At 39.8% G+C, this 18,267-nt stretch overlaps 1 protein-coding gene across 15 annotated transcripts in view; it reads right to left on the bottom strand.

Annotated features, from left to right (window-relative positions):
• Positions 1-18,267, bottom strand: part of MAST4 (microtubule associated serine/threonine kinase family member 4) — a gene marked incomplete at its 5' end in the record, with an annotated part of 207,278 nt that overhangs the window by 23,650 nt on the left and 165,361 nt on the right. For all 15 annotated transcript variants that reach the window (XM_082074585.1, XM_082074591.1, XM_082074592.1 and 12 more), the window contains 6 exons: positions 2,282-2,383; positions 4,644-4,809; positions 5,526-5,658; positions 6,747-6,885; positions 7,692-7,900; positions 17,779-17,864. In XM_082074585.1, coding sequence (XP_081930711.1) covers positions 2,282-2,383; positions 4,644-4,809; positions 5,526-5,658; positions 6,747-6,885; positions 7,692-7,900; positions 17,779-17,864 — 835 coding nt within the window. The remainder of the gene's footprint in view (positions 1-2,281; positions 2,384-4,643; positions 4,810-5,525; positions 5,659-6,746; positions 6,886-7,691; positions 7,901-17,778; positions 17,865-18,267) is intronic.

Raw genomic sequence — 18,267 nt, 5'->3', positions numbered from 1 at the left:
CTCCAGGATGGTCTTCTAAATCAGAGTGCCAAGATTCCTAGGCTGGGTTCTTTGCTTTTCTGACAGCACTAAGGAAAAATTCATAAAAGCCAAATCTTCCCAAAGGAAACCAAAATCACATCTCTTTTAAGTCACTAGCCAAGGAGCGAACATTTTTATGAGAAGAGCAATGGGATATTACTTTAGAATAGTGTAATTCTTGAATTGGTATCAGACATGTCAAACCCAAAGAGGTCTTTTTTCTGTCATTTTCCTTCTTCAAAACAAGTATAGTGTCTGTCCCTCTTCCTTCAATTGAACTATGCCACTCAGGTCTCCTGAGCAAATACACAATTATGATTTTCATAGAGTGTTATGCAACTAGCTAATATGTATTTAATAGATAGGGCTGGCATTTGAAATGCATGGTGGAGCCTGGTATAAATGGTGCCATTTTCCAGTGTCCCCCTGAGACCTGTTACATTTCAGCCTTCCTTTCTGTGAGTTGCTTCTGATACTTAAAAACTTTGATTCTACACACCCCTGTATGTTTCAAGGAAATGGTTGCCTAATTTCCTTCTTCAGATTGCCCACTCTTGATAGACCATGAATAGTTGAAAGAAATCAGCCCATATACGAGCTGCACAGATGCTCCATGTGGCAGCTCTCGCCAATACGATAGTTAAGCCAGCCTCATCCTAGCCAATTCACTTTCTTAACCAGCTGTAGCAAAAAAGGCAGAATTTGCAATCTACTTTTGATCCAGCCTTTTACAGGGTGATAGTTTTGAATTAACACCGTGTTTTCCAGGAAAAAGCATCGTGGCAATGAAACAACAATGCCTGAAAGGAGTACACTTAAAACAAGGGAATGGAACTAGTTGTGGCTCTTCACTTCCCCTTTGGCAGCAGTGCCCTTTGCAGCAGACAAAGCAGGCAGCAAGCTGAGAAGCTGACGGGGCATCACACCTCCCCCACTCTGTTCAAGATGGGGCAAGGGAGGACAACCTTAGTTGGATGCCACTTACTCCACACCATCAGCTACGGTGAAGTCTAAGGGCTGTCCACACAGCTCCCAGATGTTCAGGGAATTCACTCATCTCAGTCACGTCATCATGTCCCAGGGAAGACATGTCGTTTGGGGCTGCATCAATAGTATGGGGGGTTTGGGTCACACTCATGTTTCCCCTGAGTGGCTGTGGTAAGGCCAGTTATGAACTGATTCAATAAAGCTCCTTTTCATGTTAGTTCTAAAAATATGCAGCACTATCTGACCACTGGACTCAGTTTTGCCAGCAATTTTCCAAGTACTCTCATGTTGACTCAACCTCCCACTTGGTTTCCTTAGCATCCCCAATGTATTTATATTCATGGCACACAGAGTTCATTACAGATAAGACTATACCTTTACATTTGGGCTCTTTTGTGTAGGAGGCTTTTTTCTTTGCTGTGTTAACATAGTGCTTTGCACACTGAGATGGCAGTCAGTGGCCAGGGCTCCCATATATTAGCACTTCAATTATCATGTGCAATATTCTTCATTACTGCCTCTCACCCAAATTCCTAATCCTGCTCCACCAACCAACAAATAAACTCTATTATATAAATGCACAGTGCTTTCATTAGCCCATACAGGCTTACTACTCCTAATATACCATGCCATGTTCTTCTCTTGAAATGGAAAGAGCACAGCACTGAATGACCACAGTGGAATAAGTTGGCACCTTGTGTTCTCACTGATATCCTTTTACTTCCTTAACATCCACACTCTGGGTTTTATTCTACTTCAAGCAAGTAGTGCTTGCTGAATGAGAATGACAAGACTTTTCACAACACAACCTCAGACAGTTATTTCTGAACATTTAGCTTGCATACTCATCACCTACCCTAAAGTCTGGAGGAACTAATGTGCCAGGCTAAGACACTTCTGAAAAAGGAAGCATCCTTTGTGCATCGATCCCTCTTCTCTATTTCTGTGTTTAATTATTTAATACTGTATTACTGAAGGAACCCCATCCAATGGCTAAGTGGGTCTGTTAAAAATTTCTGATTTATCAAATTAAGATAAAAGTAAATGCAAATGACCACATGTAAACTTGGGGGGGAAAAAAAAAAAAAGCCATCATCTTGTTAAGCTCCTATTACTGGTCTGAATCTATAACATATCCTCTGCTATAATGGCATGCTGTCATGCAACTTGCCCTGACAGATGTTTCTTGGGCAAAGCAAATAATAACATAAGCTTCCCAGTGCTGAATATAGAAGCTCTTTCTAGCACACAATTTAAAACAGTGCCTCCTAACCTGTTCCCAGTCTTTCCAAAGGATTCTGTCTGAGCAGCAGGGTAATCAGATCCTGGGCATCGGGAGGTGGTGCTTCATCCTTTTCAGGCCAGTTGATTTCATCTAGTAACACAGAAAGTTGTTTGTTATTACAAACATCCCAACATTCAGCAGAAACTGTGTGAAAGAGCTCTTAGTGAGTTAGCAGTAAAGTCAGCGTTAAGGCCATTTTTTCAAGTTGATCTCTGGTGCATACTAATTATTTCCAATTTTTATACTCTCCATACAGACTCCATAAACATAATGTTACGATCTCATTTTCCTCAGAAGTATCCTTTAGCCCAAACCAGTGTTTAACAACAGGAATGCTTGGCTCATAGAAAACTATTGCAAAATATTAGCACAACTTGTATGCTGTCCCTTTTCCCTTCCCCCAACAAGAATCATGGTGTAAATTTTAGTCCTGTTCCACAGAAACTAGTGTTCAGATGGACACAGCTGACCTGACCCAGCAGTCACTGCTCACATCTGCAATCCTCCTCTAATGCTAGTAGACTCACTGAAGTCATCACTCCCATGACTAAGGGCAGAGGTATCGGACTCTGCTCTCAAGAGGTACATGCCAATGGAGCTTTTTTCCAAGCATCTCCTACTTCAGAGGAAAACCACCTCACTCTGCTGACTTTTATACTACTAAAGCTTTTGCACTTCATAGCAAGTTGGACCTAAATCATTCAGTCAAGATATTAAACCTTGTAGTGTTCAAGTAAGGCTGAATAAAAATTCCACCAAACTTACATTTAAATTAAACGATGGAAAAATTAACCAGTTTCAGTTTGAACATGCAATTTATAACAGCTTATACAGCAACTTTTGTCTGATTTTTAGGAAAAGCTGCCTCTAGAGATGTAACATATTGCAGGTTTAGACAAAACTCCGCAGTTTCTTACGCAAGTATCAGCTACATTATAACACATGGCAATTTGTTTTACAAAATGCAAAATTAATACCACATACAAAATACAGTCTAAACTGCAAATTTTGCCATTAATTTTAGACTACTCCCCCCACTTCTCCCAGTCAGAGAACATAAAGATAAAAACACATGTGCATGTGCCCGAAAATGCAATAAAAACATGAGTTATTTCCATGTTTGCCTGCCTCCAGTTTCCACTGCAGTTTGAATCTGATTTGGAAAATAAAGCATGAATATGCATTGCAGCCATGAGGCATCCAGAAAAAAAGCCAGCATTTGCTGCTTGTGTTAATTAAACAGTTGATTCTCCTTGCCACTCAGGCTTTGGCGCATCACATCAGAAAACAACGTGGTTATACATCCATGAGCAGCTAGGATGTTGTATAAAGAGGTCCTTTACTAGAAGCAACTCACAAATGCATTTCATCACAGTTTACAAACAAGTCTGGCTTTCAACTTCAGAGACGGAAGCAAGCAAGATGACTACAGAGTGTCTCCCTAAGTACAAAGGGGATTTGTCACATTCTCAGAGAGTATGGAACCAGAGGTGCTGATAGCTTTGTTTCTATGCTTGGCTTTTCTGTGTGTGTCTCTCTCCTCAGTTTTACCCACTGGACCTTTTAAGCAGACCCTAAAGCAGACTAGGAAATACTCAGTAACAGAGGTGCCATTCTGTTAAATTTTTGGCATAAATAGAGGCCTTCTATATCTATGCATCTGGGAAATTTATGGAAACAGCGGGTAGGATAGTAAACAATTCTGTTTAATTATCATTCAGTTTTGCCACAAGCCACATAACAATACTTAGGGTCAGCTTGCAGGTTAAGATCTAAAAGGTTACTGAATTTTAAATGGAAGAAGAACAGCTGCTACAGAAATAACATTATACTACAACAACCATCAATGAAATCATTAACAATCTGTGAATTAAATTTGTTTCCTTCTCTTTCTCAGTATTTATTATTTGGGAGACATTTGTTTTAGGGTTTTATTACATCTTTGTTAATTTCTTCATTGTGCCATGAGGCATTTTCCCATTTATGCAAATTTATTTTAACCATTTCTTCTCTGGTATAATTTATTTACTAAAGACTGAAATCACTGTGCCATAGTGGTATTACTTTGCTACTAATACTGCTTTCTTTTTTCAAACAGTGCAGCTTAGCCATTGGAGGCTACAATACAGCAACAATATACAGTAAGATCATCTTTTATACCAAATTTATTCTTATTGCTTTGGCAAATTGTGTATTATAATATTACAATGTGGTTTTTTTGAGCAAAACTAGCTTGAAAACCTAGTCTATCAATAAAGTTGTAAATACCTTTACTACTAATAGAAATTGAAATATTTCACAGCAAGCTAAGTTTGGGGTTTTTTTTTGTTTGTTTGTCTGTGATCCTCACCACTGATTACTTGTCCAAACAGCTCTTCTGGTGTATCTCCAAAGAATGGCACACATCCAACAAGAAATTCATAAAGGATAATTCCCATAGCCCACCAGTCCACAGGTTTTCCATAACCCTGTCTCAGTATCACTTCAGGAGCAATGTATTCAGGTGTACCACAGACCTAAAATATACAAAACAAGCAGGACGGTTAAAACAAGTATAACTGGGCTATGTCACATCATTTGTAATTCTTGACATGTAAAATAATTTTGAAACACTGAAAAATGGAATTCAGTAGGCTTTAGTCTACTGAGTCTGCACAACAGCTAATATTTTTAGCATGACCTAGCTACATTCACAGACATCATAATCAACATTTGTGCACCTGTCACGCAAAACACTTTTTGCATTTTGTACAAGGGAGTCCATCACAGCAAATATTTAACTTAAACATATCCTTATCTTTACATGAAAGTTGTGATGGCTTTATCTTAAGTAACTCTTACAGTGAACAGATTGTGAGTAATGGTAATGAGGCATGCTTAAAGGGAAATGGGCCATAGCAAGGATTTTAGCACCCTTGGTTGTACAATGCATCATGAGCTCCACAAGTACTCTGCTGAGACTTCTGAATTCCTTAGAAAAACTGTTTTCCATTTGTCTCTCTCACAGATTCACTTGCATGCAATTAGGTTGTTTGTCTTACTAATAGATCCTAATGTGCAAAGAAAAAAGCCTAGAATGATCTGCAGGGCATAAGTAAAAGTAATTGACACACACAATTGGAACACCAATGCAGAAATAACAACAGATTACACAGTATTATAGTACATTCTGCTGGCAAAACATCACTCTATTTGAATAGTCAAGGTAAAAGTGAAAAAGGCTGTGTCTTACTTGTTTGTCAAGGAATTCTCTGGCATCCTTCTCAATGTGACCCTCATACAGATTGGTAGTCAAACTCATTAGTCCAACCTTTGACAGGCCGAAGTCTGTAAGCTTTATATGGCCCATGGATGTTACCAATAAACTGAAAATTAGAAAGACCTGAAGTTACCATGGTATAATTAACATCATGTGCTTATTATTATACTTGAAGGAAAATGTTTCCTTCAAAAATAAAAGGACAGCTTTGAAAGTAATCTAACCAGGTACAAAATAAACAGGTTAAAAATCTGACAGTCTTAGATTTGTTACTATTATTATCAGATGTAAACAAACTTTTTAAATGCAATTGCACAATATCTTATAGAACCATATAGGTGTTGAGAGCTGAATGCTAGATGTTTTCAAGAAAAAGAAACAGTCATCATCTGAAAGACGTAGAATAAATGTTGAAGTGAAGGTGAGCATTTTCTGTCCGTAACAAGCTTTTAAAAAATCTTTTTAAAAAATCCAGGTATTAAGTTAGTAACTAACATTACACTGGCCTGATGCATCATGTTATAAAGGTATTGCCATTCAAAAGACATAACTCCAGTTCTCTTTTTTATATCTATCTATCTATATATATCTAAATACATACATATATATATATATATGTAGTTTTTTAAGTGTGAAAGGGGTAGAAGACTAATCAAGCTGCAACAGCTATACCTGTTACTGCAGATACTTGCTGCAATGTATCTGAGCGATACTGTATTTCTAGACATTGTAAAAAAACAAACAAAAAACAACCCAAACAAAAACATGTAACAGGAAAGATTTCCCCATCTGTTCAATCTTGTCTTCGTACATTCAAATATCTGTGAGTTGATGATACTTTATGTTAAAGAGTGTTTTAAGCATACTTTGAAAGATCTTTTCCTTAATGACCAAAATGCATTTTCCTCCATACTAGCCAGAAGGGTAAGTACATTTTTTTTTTTAGCTACTCCAATAGCCTCATTCCATCTTAAAGACAGAAAATTTTAAAGAGCTTTTTTGGAAACAAAACATCTTCTGTAACTGCAGGTAATGAAAATTCAAATTTTGAGCAGAAATTGTGAACCTACATAACATTCATGATAAAACAAACAAACAAGCAAACATTTCAAAAACATTCAAAGAAAGGTTACACTTTTCACATTTTATCTAACAATTTCAAAGTCCTCTTTTGGTTACGTTCTATACACATACTTGTCTGGTTTCAAATCTCTGTGTACAATTCCATAATTATGAAGGTACTCCAAAGCCAGAACAGTCTCTGCAAAGTACATCCTTGCCATGTCTACAGGTAAGGGACCCATATTCTTCATCAAAGTAGCACAGTCTCCACCTGTGGAAACAGGATAAATGTTCCAGATGACACTATGAATTCTGAGGTGTATCAGTATAACCCATATATGCTGCAGAAAGAGACAAATGGTAGTCATAAAAGTTTATTTTCCAGTCTGATGATTCAATTGAACACGTAACAACAACAACTGCTGTACTGGAAACACAGTGTGAAGCTGGGAGCAAGCTGGTTCAGCTGAAAGTCTGTGCTACCACTTTCCAAAAAAAAGCCACAAACCAAGCAACCCACCCACCCTACCAAAAAAACACCCCAAAACAAAACAGAACAAACAAAAAACCACAAAGGGGGGTGGGGGAGGGGGGAATGGGGTACAAGGGAAAAAAAAAGGCCACACAACTACAGTCCCTTGCTCTCCTTCAGCATCAGTGCCTTAGTGCCTTTTCAAACTAATTCCTTTTCCCTCTTCCTCCGTAAAAATAATGATTACAAATATCCCAACATTTCAACATTTGCTAATGAAAAATTTGAACCCCAGAAAAGCAAACAGCATTTCCACATGAAATTTGAATGTTAGGACACTTACAATCACAGTCTATGAGGAACTTATTCAAAAAGCAGTTATTTCCTATTATAGCTGAAGCACAAGAGTTTTTACAACCTCTCACTGCGAGATAATGACTGGGAAAAAAGCTACCTTATTGCTGGATTTAGATACTAAATCTGTACTGCCAGAGTACAGACGACACATGAGTGGTCTTTCTAATGCAAATACCACATGGGTTATTTTTCTTCCTTAGTATAAGAAAACTCTCTTCTTCCTCTGTAAAACAGAACAAACATTTTACCTTCTACATATTCCATGACCATACATAAATGACGTTTTGTTTCAAAGGAGCAATACATGCTGACAACAAACGGATTTTCTGCAAATGTCAGGATATCACGCTCAACAAACGCCTGTTGGATCTGGTTTCGGAGGATGAGATTCTGCTTATTAATTTTCTTCATGGCAAATCTTTGTCTGGTTTCTTTGTGTCTCACAAAATAGACGGCACTGAAGAAGTTCAAACAGGAGAGAAAAAGAAAAAAGTCTGCATAACTATTAAAAATCTATTTTAAAACACCTTTTTTTTAAACTTTATAAGTATTATACAAAGACTTGTTTTTAATTTAATGTAGTTGCCTTTCACATTAGAGAATAGCTACAAACCTCATTTTGTTTCATAACCAGGATGAGTCTCAGCCAACACAAATTAGTACACAAACAAAAACCAAACAACTCCCCACACCCCCAAAGCAAACAACGGATAGAGCAAATGGGCCCCCAGCAGATACAGCAAATGCTCTCAGCTCAGGCAGATTTTGGGCGTTTCCATCAACAAAGAATCATATACAAACCCCAGCTTTGGCACCATGTTATAAATCATTCCGACAAATGCTTATTCTGCAAGTGTGCTGTCGGATAATTATCAGTCAGACTCTGTCCAGGGGATTTTAAAACATATCAGAGGTTTCTCATGAAGGTTGCTCAGAAGTTGCTCGGTAGGTGCCTCCCTCATCGCCAGGTGCAAAATCTTCCATTCTTGTTCAGTCCCTGACATCAGCATTGATCCGTATCAGAGGTAGGTCACCAGTAGGTAATCCAAAACAAAGATCACTGCCTGAACCACACGGTAATGTGGGATTAAGATGTTTCTTGACATGCAGAATTTCCACTGGGCACAACGCTTCCTGTAAGCTTGGTTAGATAAGGTAAAGGCAGTGAGGGAAACGAAGTGAAGGAAAACCTCACATGGACAAGCCTTCTTTCTTTCAAGACTCAGGAGAAGGAATCACCCTGCCGTGAAACACTGACACAAGACATTACCAATGCTTTTCTCAAAATCCCTTGCAGCAAATCCTGAACGCATTTGCCTTGCTTGAAACCTACTTTGTAGCATTTAATGCTTGTAGCATCTCCAGCATATAGCTACCACAATACTCAGTTTTTATGGAAAAAGAGGACTAAAAGGAGAAAATAGAGAGGGAAGAAAATGGGATTCAATTATGTAGTTTTTAAATTCAATTTGTTGTCCCCATGAGGCTCAATTGTCAGCATAAAATTATTTATTTAAAAGCAAAAAGCAGTTCTTGCCTTACTATTTATATGAGGAGCTTCCCACAGCTACCAAAGTTAGAGGCACTGAAAAAATCCAGGTTTCTGCTTTCCTTTGTGGAGAAAAACTTTTTCTAGAGAAGTTTCTCTTACTGATTTCAAAAGCTTTCATTAATCCCTTGTTCTTGTCTGAGCACAAAGCAGGTAAAAGACATTACATCATTATGAAAGTAGGCAAAAAGTACCTTGGGCAAAACCCAAGACAAACCTCACCCTTCTTGCCTCCTACTAAGTCTCACTCCCTTCTGCCCCTCCCAAAGCGGAATAAAGACGGAGTTATTCAGCCCCAGTGCTCCTCCCTGCTGGCTTCATGCTTTCTGTCCTCCTGCACCTCTTCCTACTGCTGCCCTCATACTTGTTTTGCTCCACCCCTTCATTGCAACTCTTTTCCTTCGCTTTTCTTTCCCTTACGTTTTGGTTTTCACCTCTCTTGTTGCTAGCTCCTGTCAGTGTAGCCCGAGCTTCTCAATCTCCTGTGATTTCATCTTTTCTCTATTTCAGTACCCTTGTGCACTTCTCACACATAGAAAAGTGAGCCCTGAAGGTGCCTGAAGGTGCAATCCTTCAAAAAAACAAGTTACACGAATGAACTGAGGACTGCTTGAGGACTTGGCACGCAGATCTTTCTCAGAGCTATAATTCGGATAGTGTGCCAAGATGAAATCTTTAGAGACAGATATTAACCTGAGCACACAATTACAGCATCTTAATAAACCCTCTCTGCAGATCATGTGAATCTGAAAGGTCATTTCTACCATATTTGAAGATGAAGAACCAGTTAAGTCCTAAAGACTATCTAGTCCAGTAAATATCTGGGACATGCTGGTTATATTCCCCCAACTCTCTAAATTGCATTCTCCATTCTTACGGACACAGGCAGAAACTTAACCCTAGGATGCAGTTATCCACAGCTCCTCAGAAAAAAACTGTAAAGTTCAAGCGCATCAGACTCATCAGACAACTGCAACACAACTGTCTCTCTTGTGTTTACAGATGCATACACTATTTATGCTATATATGCTTCTAAATGATCCTCAACGTATAAAAATGTCTAACATCACTTACTCACATCCTCTAATCACAGTAACCCCAGCAAACAGCATTTGTGATTTACAATGAAAATTATGCCCTGGCCTGCAGCGTGTTATTCCTGCTGAAAACCTCTTTTCTTCCCCCAGGACCCTCCCAGTTCACAGGAGCGATGCCACTTTGCCAGCCTACCAGTACACTAAACTAAGCACACTGTGACTACTGCACCCAGGACTGCCTGTGACACCACTGTTCTCAGCTTACACAGCATTAGAATTTGCATATTAGAATTTGCTCAAATGTCAATAAAATGATAAATAGATAATGAAATCTTCCCAAAGAGAAAAAAATTAAATAAAGATGCACAAATTGCCCAGATATTAGGAAAATAAAATAAAAAAAAAAAAAGAAACAGGAAACCTTCCACGTTTCTGCACAACCAGGCTTCAATTTAATCTACATGGAAAACTTGGCGTAAAGTATGTATCTGCTGAGATATAACTTTGACCTTTAAGGTAAAATGATGGAAACAGCCACACTAAGTTCTAGCACATAATAACTCTGTCTTGGGCGATTTCGACCCTGATTAGCCACACCTGAAATACGCTTCTGTTATCATATAACAACTTATTTTGTAGGATGGACTTTTAGTTTCTGTCCGCTGTCCTTGAAGCTATCATCTTGCTACATTCTCCCAGTCCTGGCACTAACTTGCACCTTCTTCCCCTCCACACCACAGGCCCACACTCCCCCATCTATCTCTGTTCTTTATTTTTCACAATGCTACCGCTGGAGCACCAGATAGAAGTTTACCTTTGTTTTGTATGTGCTTTTAAGAGACCAGACAATACCTCACTACTGGTTTCTTGGTCTTGATCATTAAATGCTGCTCATGGTTTTTAGCATATTATAAAAACAATTACAAATTTGAGGATTCCTTTAACACAAAAGAAATGTATTAAGAACACCCAGATCATCCGATTGCCCTGCTGATCTATTCAATGACAGTGGTATGCCCTGTCTGCCTGCAAAGCCACAATCAGAGTGGTATTGTTGCAATCTCCTGTGGTTTCAAATGAAGAATTTGCTTCCCTACCTCTCCCCTTTCTGTTTTCATAACATGGCAACAAGAGATTTCTAAAACATCCTCTGATTTCACTATATGGGTCTCAACAGGTACACAAGTGCTCTGTATTTTATTGATGCTGTATTTCAACACAGGAAGAAAAGTTTACTTTTCAAGAGAAATAAGAAAATTCATAAACTTTGACATTGTCCAAACATTACCTTATTCCACTTCCAACCTAAGTCTTAGCTTGAAAAAGTATCTCTACAATACTTTTAGCTAAGTACTGTGCACATATATTAAGGTGACCAAAAATGCTAAAACATTTAACTGTGTTCCCAAATTGCTCCAACTTTAATATTATGCAATCTATCCCTCCAAATCTTACAACCAAGAGTCCTGTCTTTTCTCTAAATTACTTACAGTCTTAGGCCTAGTTTACAGCTCTTCAGTAACTTCAGCTTTTAGAGCCATTTTACAGTCTACAATCCAGTGTTTGGGGCTAATGCAGCTGGGTCGCTTGCTTTGACACGATTCTCCAATTTGTCAAAGGACCTTGAACTCCTCGGGGAAACAGGGGCACTGTAGGTATTATACCTGCTGCTTAAAAGTTACAGCTGCTCACCAGGAGTTATGTTTCATTCTCACAAGCAATTTCCTGAGAAGAGACTGCTAAATTCTATACTACCTTGGAATTATGTCAGATGTTGCCTCCAGTGAAGAGAAGCCACTTGTAAGGCTGTGATTCATGTTACAGCAATATGGTAAAGTTTATGCACAGTTATATAAGATCAGAATTTACAAGCAGTGCTGCACTGCCTCCTAGCTATGCGATGCCCATGACCAGATCAGATTTATTTGGGGGCAGGAGGAAATGCTGCTGAAGTACTGCAGCACTCCTAACATAAGCATCTAGCACAGAGTGCGTCTTTCGAGCCCTGGGACAACATGCGCAGCCTCCTCTCAGCAATATTTCAGACCCACCTAGTCTGCCTAGAAGCAAATGAGAAGCTGGCCATCTGAAGAAGAGAACATGATGGCTGTGATCCTTCTCTCATGACTGGTACTAGTCCCAGTTGTTCAAATGTATCACAAATTTTGACTAATAAAACCACCTCTCCATATCTGACAGTAGCAACATCTTCTATCTTTCTGGCAGCGAGTAAAGACAGATGCAAAATGATGAAGCTGCTATCCAGATTTCCTATGGGTAAACTGTTTGCAAAGGAAACACTTGAGAAATTGAGCTCCTCACCAGTTTATAGCATGCTGAACATTCAGGGAAGGCAGAATTCAAGACCTTCAACACAATAACAACATTCTTCTACCACTGAGAGAATTGCATTAGCTGCCAATATTGGATCCTCACACATATATTAGCTACAGAATAAAGATAAGGTACTTGGCCTGTGCTGTACTGGGAAGGGAGGCTCATTTGGGGGCAATAAAGTGCATTTGTTCAAAGTTCATCATTTTGAGTAAGTTCACAGTGAATAATGAATATAAGATCCCTAGCACAGAAATTACCAGTCTCTGCTTTCTAAACTTCTCTTTAAAGCTATGGGCTGCTAGGAATCAAAGCCTCTTACTCTGCATAGACCAGTCACCCAGAGGTATGAACAGAAAAGAAGGAAAGGAATACAGCTTATTAGAGCTGCAGTCCATTTAGAGGAGGTGCTACTTAAGGGAACCTACAAACCCACACTTCCCCCTATCCCCTTCCTCTTCTGAACTGGTAGCTGTCAGGCTGACAATGAACTAGCCTGACTGAGCGTGTTATTCTGCAGCTGGTAACTTTTAGGTCCATTCCCAATGCAACTACACATGAGCAAGTACTGTCAGCTCAGTGGAAAAGGGACAGGGATGAGCACCCACAGGTTAGGGGCAGCTGCTGCCCAGGCCAACAACACCTCAGAGTTTTTAAATTTAGCAGGCAAGGTCATTAGCCAGTATGTCATGTACATATTGACATTACTATCTTTGTAGAAGCAAAACCCCTCCAGACAGTTGCAGAAGTGGTATCATGTATTTGCTTTAGCAGATACAGTTATATGCTAGTGAATCACAGACTGTTAGGGATTGGAAGGGACCTCAAAAGATCATCCAGTCCAATCCCCCTGCTGGAGCAGGAACACCCAGATGAGGTTACACAGGAATGTGTTCAGGCAGGTTTTAAATGTCTCCAGGGAAGGAGACTCCACAACCTCCCTGGGCAGCCTGTTCCGGTGTCTGTCACCCTCACCATGAAGAAGTTTCTTCTCATATTTAAGTGGAACCTCCTGTGTTCCAGTTTGTATCCATTGCCCCTTGTCTTATCATTGGTTGTCACTGAGAAGAGCCTGGCTTCATCCTCTTGACACTCACCCTTTACATATTTATAAACATTCATGAAGTCACCCCTCAGTCTCCTCTTCTCCAAGCTAAAGAGACCCAGCTCCCTCAGCCTTTCCTCATAAGGGAGATGCTCCACTCCCTTCATCATCTTTGTTGCCCTGCACTGGACTCTCTCCAGCAGTTCCCTGTCCTTCTTGAACTGAGGGGCCCAGAACTGGACACAATATTCCAGGTGTGGTCTCACCAGGGCAGAGTAGAGGGGAAGGAGGACCTCTCTGGACCTACTAACCACCCCCCTTCTAATACACCCCAGGATGCCATTGGCCTTCCTGGCCACAAGGGCACAGTGCTGGCTCATGGTCATCCTGCTGTCCACCAGGACCCCCAGGTCCCTTTCCCCTACGCTGCTCTTGCTCTCTAACAGGTCATTCCCCAATTTATACTGGAACCTGGGGTTGTTCCTGCTCAGATGCAAGACTCTACACTTGCCATTGTTATATTTCATTACATGACCCTTGAGGCACTCCACTAGATACAGGCCTGCAACTAGACTCTGCCCCATTGACCACGACTCTCTGGCTTCTTTCCTTCAGCCATTTCCCAGTCCACCTCACTAGCCGATCATCCAGACCACACTTCCCCAATTTAGCTGTGGGGATGCTGTGGGAGACTGTGTCAAATGCTTTACTGAAGTCAAGGTAGACCACATCCACCGCTTTTAGTGAAGAGCAACTGAACTAACATTACTTGCTTCCCTGAAATCAATCTTTATTTTGCTCAGCTGGTTCAGGAAACCAGGCTGATGCCAACTTGGAGATAGGGTACTACTACCTGCTTCCTATTCCAAGCTGGAATATGGAAATAATGTTGCTGTGATTGCAACAAAAGTTTAAAATTTGGGAAGTTAGAAAAGTTTTGACTGGCTGAAAAGAGTCAGATAGACAGTCTGTGAAAGCACTAATGACTTGGCCAGCATCCTACATGTTTACTGATTCACAGCTTGTTTAACTTCTTGTATATTCCTAGCCATTCCCAAAAGCCTGATACACCTCATGTACTATACAGTCATTTAATTGCACTACAAATGAGTTTACCCAATCAATTAAAAGCAGAGAACTGCTAAGATATTTACTCAAACCTTCACAAAACCAACAGTTTATATTTAAGCTCATCAAGTTTAGCCCATCTGACAAATCTCTGCTACAGCATGCCAAGACCAACAATTACCCTGTCAAGTAAAGCTTTCCATTTCACTAATGAAGGCAAAAACACCACAGCAAAATCAAAGACAACAAAATGTATGTTTTTTTAAAAACTGGTTCAAAATAAAACCCTTCATTATAGCCTCAAAATAAAAAAAAAAATACAATAGCACATGGAATCTCTAGTAAGAGCACAAAATATGCCCACTTATTTTTGAGAATAAATCAATGAAGCACAGGCAGAATTCACACATATTTAGGTTATTTCAAAAAAATCATAGTGTGGAAAAACATGGAAGGAAAAAAAAAATAATCCCTGTAGCATAACAATAACTTTTATTTCAGCTGCTTATACTTGTAAATAAACAGCAATAAATGCCTATGGGGCAGTTTACTGCTTTGTATTCACAGATGGAAGAGGTATTATTGCTTTATTACATTTTGTACATGCATTAAAGAGCAGTTAGGTTATCCTGATGTGTTCCCCTTTAAACTTGACTGTAACTTTAAAGTAACTGCCAATCATATTGGTGTCACTTAAAGATCAAAATATGATCTGTCAATATTATGGTCCCTCTTATCTGACATACCACAGTGGAGACTTTCAAGCACACTGATAGTTTAGAAAAAGTGATAACCCTAGAGCATTTTAGGACCCGAAGCCTCCTCAACTTACAGTAGTTTGGGTGGAGTGACTAAGTGCTAAAATCACATTTAAAATTGAGTAAATACTTTAAAAAGTCCATTGTCTCACAGTTCATTGACTGTTCCTTTCCCTCTATATTGATTATTAAGGGGCTGTTGTGGTATAATGCAAGCTAGCAATAAAATCAGGACAGCAAAAGGTTGAACTAAAGGAACTCCCCAACAGAACTCCCTCTGTCCTGGTTCCAAGAAAAACCTGAGCCTAACAGAAGATCCCGACTCCCCTTAAATATGAAGCATGACACTAATGGGATGGAATACTCTCATTGATCAGCCTAGATGTCAGTCAAGCTCTGCCCCATCTCTGTTCCCCTTCCTCAATGCCTCACACCTGTGGGCAGGGCATTCACAACAGTCCTTGGCTCTCAGACCTGAGCAATTAAAAACAGTAACTCTGTCCCAGGATGTTATCTTCTTGTTCTCAAACTAAATCCAAACAATGACTGTGCTAGCTACAAAAGGATAAAGGTTTCTAACTGCATGATGAAAATTAACCCACTTTCAAACCAGCACAGAGGCTTTACCTTTGTTGTCTTTCTTGTTCTTAATTTTTCTTCTAAGAAGTAACTATTTAAAGCAAAAATCCAGGTGAATAAAATTTACTCTGTTGTTGTTTGCTTAAGGATGTAAGTAACGGCATTCTACTAAACTGATGAGATTTTCTATTTCCACTTCTAATACTACCACAGTATAACCCACCAGCCTACCCCGTTCTAACCTTTGCTAAAGACAATGATGATTCATATGCATGATCTGGATGCACTCCAAGCTGTTCACCATCTATTAGCTCTCCTTTTCCTCACAAATTTATCAGGGTCTCATCCAATTTCTACAAGGTTTATACTGCCAATTCCACATGTAACTGGCACTAAAAGAGTGTTTCCTAAGTATTAATTTTCCCTGCTGCAAACATGAGGAAAAAAGCCATAGCTTTTCATCCTTTCTTTTCCAGTTTTTCAGATCCTTACTTGTCTCTGGTATGAAATGGACAGCTGTCTCCAGTCTGTTATTTCTTAACAGCTCATCAAGGCTCCTTCTGACTGTAACACCTATGACTCAAGAGCCACAGGTCTACTCAACCTCTGACTACAGGTGGCCAGCCTCACACTGCTGGCTGCAGCATATCCTTCTGCTCCCTCCACTCCCCATCCCTCAGCATCCTATAACTATTGGGAAGCTGAGCAGGCCTAGTGGATCGGTCACCCTTTTCTCCAGTGAGGATCCACCCCAAACAGTTCTTCTTACCCTCCTCCAGCTTACTGGAGGGTAAAGGGGAAAGTGGATAGGAGATGAAAGGAGGAATGGCAGGGAGTAAGCATCTGCCAAGAAATGGAGAAAAGGATGCAGCTGGGGAGGAGACCAGTAGTTACTGCTACCTACTGGAAGAAAGGCTTTTGAAGTCCTGAGTTAACTGGGAAAAACTGGCATATGCTAAGTAATAAATGTGCCTAGGAATAAATTCTGAAAAATGGATTGTGGAGAGGCTGTATTTCAATATTTACATAACTTTAATGCAAATCATGCTATTTCCCCTCAGGCTTTTTGCTGAGCTGTGTAAGCAGGTCTGGACACAAGTAATAGCCTCCACACAAGCTATCATGACCAAAAGTACTAGGCAGTACTAAATGCCTCCTGTCCCAGAGCTCAGGGTTACTTTTAACTAAATATGACCAGAGAGTATTACTGTGTCCATCAGCCTCAGGCCATTAAAATGCCACGCAAAACTCCAGTGCGCAGATCACAGGTGCCTTCTCTTGTATCTCCGAGGTCTCTCAGTCCCTTCCGGGCGCTGCCACCTCCTGCCTTGACAGAGGTACCACTGAGAAAACCCATCTAATGGGGTCTGCGCTGGAGAGCAGCACAGGCCTCTCCACTCCTGGGCTGTAACACAGTCTTCTTTACTGATGGGTTCCTCACCTCATAAAAGCCATCTTTTATGAACCAATGCCTCCCTCCTGATCCTGCAGGTTACAAAGACCAACAGTTCTTGTCTTGATACATTCCAGTGCAGATGAGGAGCCAACCAAGGGTCCAACAGATAATATCTCAACAGAAAAGGCAACTGAAGACACCCTTTTCTCTGGTGGGGATCCACCCCACACAGTTCTTACCCTCCTCCAGTAAGACAAAGGGATTTAGACAAAAGGATTATTTAGATTTCATCTTCGGCATTACATGACACCTACTTCTGAAAAATCTTTGTGATGTAATATTCAGTATTTTAACTTACTACAGCACACAGTAATTCATTATTGCCAAGCAAGCTTTCCCAAAAGCTTTTCTTGTGAACTTCAAATATTAGCAACAAAACAGGAAAGCAGAATGAAAAAAAGCAACAATGCAAACAAACTCCCTTACATAAATACCCCTCCAACAAGAAGTAATGGGAAGTTAACCAAAAATAAAATGTAAAAGAGCTGTTGTACTCATGGATTACTTACCCATAAGCTCCATTACTAATCAGTTTAATTGTTTCAAAATCACTTTCCCGAGGCTTCCTCTGTAGCTTCAGTGAGGTATTAGAGCTCTTCAAAGTAAAAGAGAAAAAACAAACTTAAAGTAGTATTTTTTTTTTTCAAAATCAGGAAAAAATAAGCACCCCCAGACTCCCAGAACAAACAAACAAAACAAAACCCACAAAAACCAAACAACCCAACAACAACTTAAAAAAACCCCAAAACCAAACAAAAACAAAAATGAAAACTAAACCAAAACAAACCCAAACAAACATCCACAAACGCAACCAACCAACACCATGAACACACACAAACCACAATGCAACAAACACAACCAAAAATCCACTAGCAAACTATCAGCAGGCTGTCACTCCCTGATGAACCACCCAAAGGCTCTGGCTAGTGAGCCACACAGCTAGCACAGAGACCAAAGGGACTGCTGAAACAAAGCTGCTTTTTCATCAAAAAGAAATC

This window comes from Streptopelia decaocto (assembly GCF_964273445.1).
Source record: "Streptopelia decaocto genome assembly, chromosome: Z".
NCBI classification, from domain to species: domain Eukaryota; kingdom Metazoa; phylum Chordata; class Aves; order Columbiformes; family Columbidae; genus Streptopelia; species Streptopelia decaocto.
This window is presented reverse-complemented; position numbering and strand designations above follow the sequence as displayed.